At 43.3% G+C, this 9233-nt stretch overlaps 1 protein-coding gene across 1 annotated transcript; it reads left to right on the forward strand.

Annotated features, from left to right (window-relative positions):
- Nucleotides 1–793: 793 nt before the first annotated feature.
- Nucleotides 794–8409, forward strand: wfs1a (Wolfram syndrome 1a (wolframin)). The gene is made up of 12 exons (XM_083909121.1): nt 794–920; nt 1123–1498; nt 1950–2029; nt 3016–3160; nt 3248–3421; nt 3598–3675; nt 3756–3868; nt 4276–4413; nt 4511–4756; nt 4841–5119; nt 5584–5747; nt 6326–8409. Exons 2-12 carry the CDS (start codon nt 1129–1131, stop codon nt 7506–7508), a joined length of 2970 nt encoding a protein of 989 aa, XP_083765247.1. The 5' UTR covers nt 794–920; nt 1123–1128; the 3' UTR covers nt 7509–8409.
- Nucleotides 8410–9233: the final 824 nt, after the last annotated feature.

Here is a 9233-nt window from a genome sequence, read left to right on the forward strand (position 1 = left end):
CACTGATTGCTCATTTTGGGATCTGTTGGACATAATATGTCCAACAGAAAGTGTAAGTGTAACACTTTAGATTAGGGAACACATATATTAGGGATCACCATTAACTAAGTGCTTACTAGCATGCATATAAGTCGCATTTTAGCCCTTTATTAGTAAATATTAAGCACGTATTTGGAAAAATCATGTCGTAATAGAGGTAGAATAAGGTTATGTAGAATTAGGTGTTAATACATGTTTAATAATTACTAATAAAGGGCTAGTATGCGACTTATATATGCTCTTAAGCACCTAGTTTATGGTGAATGTGTTCCCTAATCTAAAGTGTTACCCAAATAAAATGTAATATTATAATTAAGAGAGCTGTTGCACATGTGATTTTGACTTGTTTAAGCAGGTTTTGATTATTTGCACCTGTGGTTTCCCATTGCATTAACAAGCAGTTGAACAGGTGTATCTGACTAAGTGGACGGCGATAGTACACTAACTCAAGCTATTTTGTTTTTTTATAATACTTCATATTAAAGGTCTTATTGAAACCCGAGCCTTTGGTAAATAGGGTCACTTACTATTAATAACAAGGAGAGAATTCAGCATTTCTGTTTGAAATAATCGTAAATGATTAGGTTTACAAAGCTACAGCAACAACTAACCAATCAGAGAAGTATGGCATTTGACAGGCATTCATCATCCCCTACGAGAGGAGAGTCTATATTTAGAGCCCCCCCCCCCCCCCCCCCCGTCACAGATTTCTGGTGTTGTTAATAGACCAGAGCAGACGTGGGAGCAGCCAGTGTCAGTCTCTGGTTTCAGAGAGGGGGTCTGAGTGGACACGGACTCCAGCATGGACTGCAACAGACACAACATCTAAAAGGCCAGGCAGGAGAAGAATCTACGAGAAAATCCAGAGAAATTCTGCTCATGTAAGTTTAACAAGTGCGTTTCCGGGGGCCTACGACGTTGATTTGGTGCTAATCTGACTCAAATTTTGTGTTATTGCAATATATATTCCATTCATAATGGTTATTATGCAGTGAAGTTGTTATATTAAAGGTGTAGAATCCAACTCATGTGTTTTATTATTGTGATATTATTGTTAATAACACCTCCCCTTTTGCTTCACAGGGAAAAATGGAGAAGGATTTCCCACCAACACCCACTCCCACTGCGAAAGCCCAGGAATCTTGCTCCGTCATGGATGAACCTCCTCGTTCCTCTGCCGTGCCGATTCGTCCCTCGCCCGTCTCCGGTAACCTCTCGGCTTCACCCTGCACAGAAACAGCGATGGACCCGGCAAAATACCCTCACGATGCCTCACAATCTGATCACGCCGTGCGTAAACCTCCTCCTGTGGACGAATCAAAGCTCACCTCTGCTGCTGCTGCTGCTACTTCTTCCGACGCTCCTGTTAAACGCACCTTCGCGTCCATGGCCAAGCGCGTGATCGTTCAGGAGAGACTCCGAAAAGCAGAGGAAATGGACTCCAACGACGAAGAAGACGGTGAGAATGCCCTCATAGAAACTTTGACAGTGCTCATAGTTTGTCTATCACAGGGTTTCTCACTCCTGGTCCTGGTTTAGCCACTGTCCTCCATGTTTTTTAGATGTACTCCTGCACAAACACACCTACATTAAACTGTCAACTCGTCAGTAAGCTCTGCTGAAGCCTGATAATGACACGTTTATTTGAATCAGGTGTGGAGAAACCCTGGTCTATCACATCTATTTCACTGATTATGTGAGCAAATGTTTATCAAACCCCACTCCTGGAGTAAATTTGGAACATTAGTAGGTGTTATTTTCTAAATTAGATCTGCACAGTCCAGTTTATGCACCAATATTCAACATTTTTTCAACTGTATTGATTATTTGGTGGCTAACGACTCAAATTGCATGACTTTCGCTGTGAGCAAAGTACTGAAAAGCGTCTCCTGTCGCCTCCTCTCCCTCAGATGAAGAACCAGAGGAGGACCTGTCCTTGGAGCAGATGGAGGAGAAAGCTCAAGCCGGCGATGCCAGAGCTCAGACGCGGGTGAGTGAAAGAACTCGCGAGACAAACTGGACAAACTTTGGCATTGTTTTCAGTCCTGCTCGGTGACTCAGGCTCTTTCAGTAGAGCCTCAGTAGGCTCTATTTTTGGGCCGCTGCAGAAGCTGATACCGGAATATGAGACACAGATTTAGACACAGTCCCACGTGTAAATCATTAAGGCCGCACATTAAAGTACTGAATACACAGTAATAATAATTATTAAAAAATATATTTTATATATTATATATGTGTGTATATATATGTGTTTGTGTGTGTATGTGTGTATACATATATATATGTATGTGTGTGTTTATATATATGTATATATATATATGTATGTGTGTGTATATATATATATGTGTTTGTGTGTATACATATATATATGTATGTGTGTATGTGTGTATACATATATCTATGTATGTGTGTGTATATATGTATATATGTTTATATATATATGTATATATGTATACATATATGTATGTGTGTGTATATATGTATGTATCTGTATATATGTATATGTATATATATGTGTGTATATGTATATATATATGTATCTGTATATATATATATATTATGTGTATATATGCAGTATATACGTATATATATACACACATATATACGTGTATATATGTATATATTGGTATGTGTATATATATATATGTATATATACGTGTGTGTAGTTTATGCATTAAAAATAGTGAAAGACACAACTTTATGCTTATAAAAGAGATTTATGAAACTGCATATTTACGGAACAAGGACACAGACTAATCAATAAGTTAGTACATTTTTATATATATGCATATCTATGTGTTTGGTAATGTATGTTTCACATTTTACTTGTATTTTGGGATATATTTACATTCCATATACTAGTCCCCAGAATTTCAGGTCTGTCTTTTAGAGTTCGGTGAGCTTAATGTCACATTGCACTGACTTAACATCTCTATTAATCCACTTCTCTTCTCTGTCTCCTCTCTGTTTCAGCTGGGTCAACACTACCTGATCCTCGCTGAAGAGAAAGACTCGGAGCAGAATAATTTCACGGCTGTTAATTGGCTGATTAAAGCGGCTAAACAGGGCAGAAAAGGCGCGGCGCGATCACTGCAGCGCTGCTGGGTCCAGAGAAAAGGTAAACGCGGACCTAAGACCTGCACATCTGTGTGTCTGTGCATTTGTGTTTGTCATTCTTTAACATTCTCGTGTCGTTCCTGTGTAGGAATTACTCCGGAGAACGAAGCCGAGGTGCGCAAGTTGTCAAAGGAGAGCAAATTTGAGCTGACTGTGCGAAAAGCAGCCATTCTCATGTACTTTAAGCTCAACCCGGAGAGGAAAAACAAGGTGGCTGTGTCTGAGATGCTTGGAAATGTCAGCCAGGTCAATGCAGTACCAGGTAAAATGTATATGTGTATATATATATGTACATAATATATGTTTTATTATATGTAACTATGTCCTTTTGTACTGTCAGTGTTTGCAGCTGTCCTGTCAAAGAATATAGAGTTACATGCAGGCATGCAGTGGAGCGCTTGTCACCGACTGGTTGCTGTGGTTCTTTCTCACCAATAGGTGGCAGTGCAAGCAGGATTCCAGGCCCTACTTCAGGCCAGACCCAGAAAGTGTTGGAAAACATGGTCATCAATGAGTGTAAGTGTCCACAGAGTGAGACAATAATTATGGTTTACTCTACGGTGTGTTAATATGTGGTCATCTTTGTGTCCTCTCAGCAAAACAGATGGTGGACCTGGAGGACTTTGTTGAAATGACAAAAAACTATGCACAAGGTATCGTGCCCTCTGTGTCCCAGGAGGGTTCAGCACTTCAGGACGGCGGCGTGGAGGTAAAAGACCAGATTCAGGACACACTTAAAGGCGCCATATGTAAGAATGTGGCCAAAAACGGTTACTACATTCATATTCACATAGAATACCAAGGTCTTTTAGGTTTTGTTTTCTGACGTAACTGGCAACCCGTGGTTGCTCGGCAGCTGAGACTCTACTGACTGCAATGATTGGTAGACGGCGGTAGGTGGCGCCACATGCCAAAACATGATTTGCAGTCTGCAAATGTTTTTTTTTAATGCAAATATTTTGTCTGTACTGTTGTTGTTGGTGAGTTCAGTTTGTTATAGGAACATTATTCCTGAGTCTCTGTGACATATGAGGAGGATTTTATGGCCAGTTGCTTTAGATTTATTACAAAATGCACCTTTAACTTTTCTATAACTTACTGTGTTTTTGTGTGAAGCACAAGTCCGATGTGGTTCCATTAGGATGCAAGAAGTCGCACAAAACTCCTTGGAGCTTCGGCCGAAGTGGGATGATTTTGGACACCAAACAAACCGAGGCCATGAAAAGAGCCATGGACATGAAATCACGCTTAACGGTATCATCACCATCATCATCAAATCATCATCTTCCTCTCTTCACTCCACTTTCCTGGTTTTCCTAACTCTTTCATATTCTCTCTCTCTTCACACCAGATGCTGCAGTATCCGCTGCACTCCTTCGTGGACGCCAAGGAGAGTCTGGTGGACTGGGCGTCGCGGGCCGGCGTCCAGTGGCTGAGCACCATCATCCCGACGCAGCACGTCAACGCGCTCATATTCTTCTTCATCATCAGCAACCTGACCGTCGACCTGTTTGCGTTCGTCATCCCTCTGCTCGTGTTCTACCTCTCCTTCGTTTCCATGATCATCTGCACGCTGCGTGTGTTTAAGAACAGCAAAGTGAGTGTAGAAAGATGTAAACACGATGAACACACTGTCTACAGAGATTCACAATTTCCGTTTTTTTGACCCTTTTTTCCGCAGACTTGGGAGAACTTCAGCGCCCTGACGTCTCTCCTGACACGATTTGAGCCCCGGCTGGACGTGGAGCAGGCGGAGACCAACTTTGGCTGGAACAACCTGGAGCCGTATCTCTATTTCATCATCTCCGTCTTCTTTGTCATCTTCTCCTTCCCCGTCGCCAACAAAGGCTGGATCCCCTGCTCTGAGCTCTCCACGGTGGCCATCTTCTTCACCGCCGTCAGCTACATGAGCCTCAGCCCCACTGCGGCCATGTATGCTCGCCGAGCGTTAGTCATAGAGGTGAGGAAACAACGCGACGTTGACATTAAAATTGTCTTTTGTACCCTCATTATACTGTATTGAACTATATTATGGTCCATATTACTATTATTATTATTAACGGGGTTAACATGCATAAAACTGGCATGGAGGTCAGGTTTGGCAAAAATGCGATATTGGCGTAGGTCCCGAACCTGTGCGTTGCTCAAGGGCTCTATAGTGCCGCCCTAAGGTGAAAAATCGGTTTCACCGAATTCCCCGAAACTTGGTGGGAAGATGTTATAGACCAAGACGAACAAAAAATGTGATCGTAACCATGGCCTCAACTCAACAGGAAGTCAGCCATTTTTAATTTTTGCGTCCATTTTGGCAATTTACAGCCTATATACATACAATTATAATTACAGTCTTACATAGCATTAACGTAAGTTTGAGGTTGATTTTCTTACCCGATTCTGTGTGTTTGTTTGTTTTTTTAATCCCAGGTAGCATCATCTCTGTGCTGCCTGACTCAGTTACTGCCACGCAGCATGACAGTGCTTCGTTATCTCGGACACACTTTTGCCACGGTGCCGTTGGGGGATTCAGTGGTGCTGAAGCTGAGTCTGCCCTGCCTGCTCTACGTCTACCTGTTCTACCTGTTCTTCAGGTGAGAGAGGCCTGGTTTGACCACAAGGTCATGAACTGGATTGTGTTAGTGGGCTTTAAAGGGGACATATTATGCACATTTTTAATCATATTAATACTTATAATTGGGACTCTGGAGGCCCTGTGAGTCGGCAAAGTGTGAAAAAAGATGACTCGTGTCATGTTTTTGTATTCCGCCTCAGTCTAAGTAAAAGAGATAAAACGCGCAATGTTGACGTCACAATGAGTCATTCCTGGAATTGTTGTCTTGCAGAGCTCCGCTTTGTCCCTAAAAAAATGCAAGAGTGCAGCACAGAGTTCTACACAAACTTCCAGCCTCAGAGGATTTACATTTTATACATGACGGCAATGTGCCGGCTAGAGCGGCTAACTGATGTTAGCCGCTAGCTGATGTTAGCCGCTAGCTGAGGTTAGCCGCTAGCTGATGTTAGACGCTAGCTGATGTTAGCCGCTCGCTGATGTTAGCCAAGACATGTTCATTAGGACACCAGGGAACAAGGTTCACTTGTAGAAATAGGGTATAATATGTCTCCTTTAAAAGCCACTCTCCTCTTCTTAATTTCTTCTTTCTGTCCTCAGCATGGCAAAGATGCGTGGTTTCCGTGGCACGTACTGCTTCTTCGTTCCGTACCTCGTGTGCTTCATGTGGTGGGAGTTCTCCGTCGTCCTCCTCCAGAGCTCCTCTCCCATCGGTCTCATCCGCACCTGCGTGGCCTACTTCCTCTTCCTGTTCGCGCTGCCCGTCCTGGCGTTCGGCCTCGTCGCCTTGCTCGTCATACAGCTCTGCAAGTGGTTCCTGGAGCTGGAGCTGACGAAGATGATCGTGACGCTGGTCATATGCGCCATCCCCGTCACGCTGCGCCTGTGGACGCGCTTCAGCATGTCCATCCTGGACGTGTTCCGCTCGCTGACCCGCCGCGGGCCCGTCAAACTCATTTTACTCTGCATCTTCATGGTGACGTTCATGTTCTCGATTCACGTCTACCACGCCGAGGGGGAGAAGGTGTACAACTCGACGCTGACTTGGAATCAGTACAGTCAGGCGTGTGGACCCCCCGCCTGGGAATCTAAAGGCATGGCGCAGACGCAGATCTTCTGCAGCCACCTGCAGGGACACAGAGTCACGTGGACCGGACGCTTCAAACATGTCCGTGTGGCCGAGACGGAGAACGGCCCACAGTCGGTCATTAACCTGCTGCCAGTGTTCATAGGAGACTGGCTGCGTTGTTTGTACGGACAGACGTATCCCAAATGTGAGCCAAAGAACACCACGGCCACAAATCACGTCAACCGTACGGATTTAACAGACGGTTCTGCTGCCGTTTCGTTACCCGCGATGCTGCGCATGCAAGAAGAAGAGGAGCTGTGTCAGATCAAGGCCTTGGCCAAACAAGCGTGCCACGTCAAGCGCTTCGACAGCTACAGATTCGAGGTGACGATAGGCATGATCGGAGGCGAGGGCGCCGACGACCCTGCCAGGGACATCATCCTCATCGCCAGCAACGAGTTCAAACAGGTTCTGTTTAGTCTGGAACCGGGAAACATGGTGGAGTTCAGCACCAAGCTGGACGGCCGCCTCGGATCCAAAGGTCCGGCCTTTGAAATGAAGGCGATCCACTGTCCGGACTGTGTTTCGTCGCTGTTGAGCGGAGGACGGCAGGTGAAGTTAGAGAGGAACTGGAGGCGCACGACGATGAGAGCCCTGAAGTTCGCCTTTGATTTTTTCTTTTCTCCGTTCCTCTCTGCAAAAATCACAGCGTGAGACTTCACTCGCTTGAAGTAGTGGTCACTCGTGTGCCTTCTTATGCATCATGCCATATGATGAAGTCTTGTTTACAAATTGTTCAAACCTGGGTCCATTGCCATTTTAAAACGGTGGAATCGTCCAGGAAGTCGTACTTTCTGTGTGTGCATGAATTTACTCTCTCAGTTCATGTACTTTTTAAAAAATAATGTTCTAATGCCAGCATTTATTGCAGCCCTTGTTCCATGTATATCTTTATGCAAGGAAGTAAATATTGGCTGTTTTGACATTGCTGCTGATTTATAATGAGGAATTTCTTACGTGTACTTTATAGTTAATATGTTTGCATGCACAGAATGTAATTACATTCACGTGCATACTTTAAATATACAGTATGTTTACCCATATTTTCATGTGGGTCCCATATTACTGGTTTCTCATGGTCTTAAAACAGGAAATAGCATTAGATAAGCCAACTTCATGATTCACATATTTGTTATTTTTAATAAAGTTTGCACACTACTTAAACATTACTTGGTTCTCAGTTGATCTGAGCTCTCTAAAATTGGATATTCTGTCATTTGCATGTTGATTCTGAGGAAATAGAGCTATTAGTGGGCAGATTTAGCTGGGAATTTTAACTTTTATGTTTTATGTCTAAATATGTTTTTTTTTCCCAGATACAGACACGACACGACGCAACACATCTTTATCAGACTTTTCATTTATTAATGCACATTCCTTCCATTCATCTCGCTTGAGTTATGCTTTTGTATTTGTGAGATTTGTCTATTTTTTTAATATTTTTTTTATTTATTTAAGTATGATAGAGATACACACTGCGTAACGGCACCATGCTGCTGCTGCTGCTGCTGCTGCTGCTGCTGCTGCTGCTGCTCATGAACACAAATCCTCACACTGGGTCCGCGGTTATGACGCCATATTTCCACTGACTTTAAACTCTTAAACTACAGCTCCAGCACGAGAGGACCGAGGACTTAACTTATATAATGCTCGACGTGGGTCCGTCCAGTATGGAAACCGTTTTTCTTGTGTATATATTTTGTGAAACCATTAAAACGACAACAATAAACGGTGAAGACAGACACAGGATGGAAATCTGTGGGTGAGGGGATTGTGGGTTAAATGAGTTATGAAGCTAGAAATTGCTGCATTTTCTTCAATTTATCTGGGGTTTTTTGTGGACTGCAGTTCATTAATAAAATAGAATAATAATAATTAGGAATAACGTTCTTATTCTCCACTTGCTAAAGTACACAATCATAGCACTTACAATAATCCCATCAATGCACTTCACTGTAAACAATCAAATCTCGACCAGATTAGTCACATTAAGTCCAACATGTGTGGCACAGTGAGGTGTACGGCATGATAACACATAATATTATTATTATTATTATTGTTTTTAATGGTAAATGCATTTTTTTTTTTAGCAATGTACATAATTAGCTATTGCACGGTTTGAAACCATCCGACCTTCTAAACACACGAGCTTTGTTTCGCCGCATCGGGAACCTTGTTACGTGTGCTTTTCGATTCCCCCCACGTGATCGTGAGAGGCCTGACGAGGCGTGCTCGTGTTAAATTAACACAGATGGGGTCGTACCTATGTTCCCCGGGTCCTATATTCCCCAATTTGTGGAAGCCTGGGTGTGGATCTCCAGGGTAAAGGGTTAGGGTTAGGGTTAGGGTTAGGGTAAGGGGTAGGGTCTTATGTTCCCC

This window comes from Microchirus variegatus (genome assembly GCF_963457635.1).
Source record: "Microchirus variegatus genome assembly, chromosome: 23".
NCBI lineage: Eukaryota > Metazoa > Chordata > Actinopteri > Pleuronectiformes > Soleidae > Microchirus > Microchirus variegatus.

What these genes read in the sequence shown, in the direction of transcription:
- wfs1a (XM_083909121.1), top strand. Translation starts at nt 1,129, where the DNA reads ATGGAGAAGGATTTCCCACCAACACCCACTCCCACTGCGAAAGCCCAG. An exon ending in ACATGAAATCACGCTTAACG is followed by an intron (nt 4,414 to 4,510) that starts GTATCATCACCA and finishes TCTTCACACCAG; the next exon opens with ATGCTGCAGTATCCGCTGCA. An exon ending in GCCGAGCGTTAGTCATAGAG is followed by an intron (nt 5,120 to 5,583) that starts GTGAGGAAACAA and finishes TTTTAATCCCAG; the next exon opens with GTAGCATCATCTCTGTGCTG.